Source organism: Arachis ipaensis, chromosome B03, assembly GCF_000816755.2.
Source record: "Arachis ipaensis cultivar K30076 chromosome B03, Araip1.1, whole genome shotgun sequence".
Taxonomy (NCBI): Eukaryota; Viridiplantae; Streptophyta; class Magnoliopsida; order Fabales; family Fabaceae; genus Arachis; species Arachis ipaensis.
The window spans coordinates 125,061,787-125,064,025 of NC_029787.2; the positions used below are offsets into that span (position 1 = coordinate 125,061,787).

A 2,239-nucleotide genomic window follows, 5' to 3' on the forward strand; every position below is an offset into this window, starting at 1 on the left:
GTAAGTCTCTACTTGCCGAAAACAGTAAAAAACAACTGATATAGGATCCATCCATCCATTATCTAAAAGAGATGAAGATCCTTACAGAGTGGTCATTTCTGTTTTGATCTACCAAGACATTAATCGCAATGGTCCCGGACCACCACAGAAATCTCCATATGGCTGCTTGTTCTAGTTGAACCACTTGCCTATGACCCTCATCAACTAAAACTTCTCTGGATATCACTTCCTGACAAAGAAAGACAATGAAGTTAAAAATTTCAGACCTTTTGCGGGATCTCCAAAAATAATGTAGCCGATATGTAATACAAGCTAGAAGTTCCAAAATGTATCAATTAATAAGAAACACAGTTTTCCAAAAATGGCAGCTTTCACTTTTCAATATTTTTAAATTTAAAGCACTTTTTTTTCCTATTCAGAAGTCAGTAGTAACCGATTACATTATGGGGAGAGGAATGGATTAGTGCAGTACTTTGATATTTTTGAAAACTCTCCTATTATCAGGATCTGTTACTATATTATACACTGCATCAGGTGGCAAACCAACATCAACTTCTACGTTGAGGTTGCAAAGAGAGCCTTTTGGAACAGTCACCTGCCAAAACAGAACATTAAATTCATTATCTATACTTTGAATGAGACATGAACATTGCCATGTTTGTTTCAAACAGCTACTATGCTACATACTGGAATTTTTATACCAAGCTTGAGGCACACAAAAAAGATAACTATTTCGCCTTCTGAAATCTTAATCGAATTAAAGTACTAGACACTTAATTTATAGAATATTAGATATATCTCAACAAAACTGTATCAACAACGGAGAATAGCCTCTAAGGATAACAGTTAAACCTAATGATCACCTAAACTGTGAACCCAAGCATCATTTTTACTTCTGAAGAAATCAAAATTTTACATACAAAATAACAATTTCCCATTTAAACTCTGTTCACCTTTATCTCAGGTGCCCTATCAACCCAAGAAGGGTTTTCTCTCCACAATTGCAGTTGCTCATTCAGTTCAGCTTCAGAGGCACTAAAAGACTTGTACCCATTATTCTGGACAGATCTCGTCGAGTTCATTCCATCCCTCTTTGCTAATCTACTCAGCTGTGACTGTAGTTAAGAAATAATTAGGAAACAGATATTGTTAATATTCATGTTCCTAATAAATTTAAAGCCGAAAATATAATTGATTGACCTACCTTAAGAACATTCTGAAGCTTGTTGGGGATCTGAACAAAAAAAGTAGATATTGCAGGATCCAGTGCCTTAGGGAACGCACTTTTTCCATTCTTGTTGATGTTTAGGCTGAATTTTTTCACCTCTGACTCACCCATCATAAAAACCTGAAATTTTTTTCATTAACATTTAATTAAGCTAGTTCATATTATAGATAACTTACTATAAATCATTAAAGTTCACTACTTGGTGGTGATACCAATTTGCATTTGCATAATGTTGCTCTGGATCAAACATAAATTATCACAGGAATTTTAAATGCCCTTCACATAGAGAGGAGGATGTTATCACAACACAAATTGGATTTAAGACTACAATCCCATAACCAGAGCATCATGATCAAATTTTGCAGGAAATTCCTTACATATTGAACTCAACCCAAATTTTGGAGTAGCATGACCCATAAAAAAAAAACTAAAAAAGGGTAAAACTAGCAATTACAAAGAGATAAACAGAAAAAGGGTAACTGCTAATCTTATATGGTTACTAAAATGAAACTTAACAGCTATTGCCGAAAGTAATGAAATGAATAAATTGTGGAAAAGTTTCAAAGCATTCTTACAGGGTATAATCCAAGGAGGAAGCTCAGATCTTAGCTTGGAACTTGGAAATGAAATATGAAAAAAATGGTTTTTTATTTTGAAAGGGTTAATCTTTATTCAATTTATATTTTCCTATTGTTTATATTTTTGAAAAGTAGAAGTCAGATTGTGGAGGATGAAAGAAAAGGATAAGTAAGGAAGAACACGTGCAGAACATGTTGTTATCAAAAGTACACTTGGTCGTAAATGATTGGTCTGCTCTTCCATGAAATATTGGGTTTGATCCGTGCTGTGCTTTTATTCCTCACAATATTTATATAATATAAGATCTTTCAATAAGTTTGAGATTTGCCAATAAGATATAGCTCAAATGGCATAGTCTTTCCATACTCAATTAAGAGGTTGTGGGTTGAGTCTCTTATCTTTGGTAAAAAAAAAAAATTATAAAATTACTCG

General features: G+C 33.4%; 1 protein-coding gene across 1 annotated transcript in view; it reads right to left on the reverse strand.

The window, feature by feature from the left end:
* LOC107631324 overlaps positions 1–1,960 on the reverse strand; it is a 3,081-nt gene extending 1,121 nt beyond the window's left edge. The window contains exons 1-5 of the mRNA XM_016334735.2: positions 1,804–1,960; positions 1,205–1,348; positions 954–1,115; positions 473–595; positions 86–229 (exon numbers count right to left, since the gene is read on the reverse strand). Of these exons, the coding sequence (XP_016190221.1) occupies positions 86–229; positions 473–595; positions 954–1,115; positions 1,205–1,342 (567 nt within the window). The 5' untranslated portion in view covers positions 1,343–1,348; positions 1,804–1,960. The remainder of the gene's footprint in view (positions 1–85; positions 230–472; positions 596–953; positions 1,116–1,204; positions 1,349–1,803) is intronic.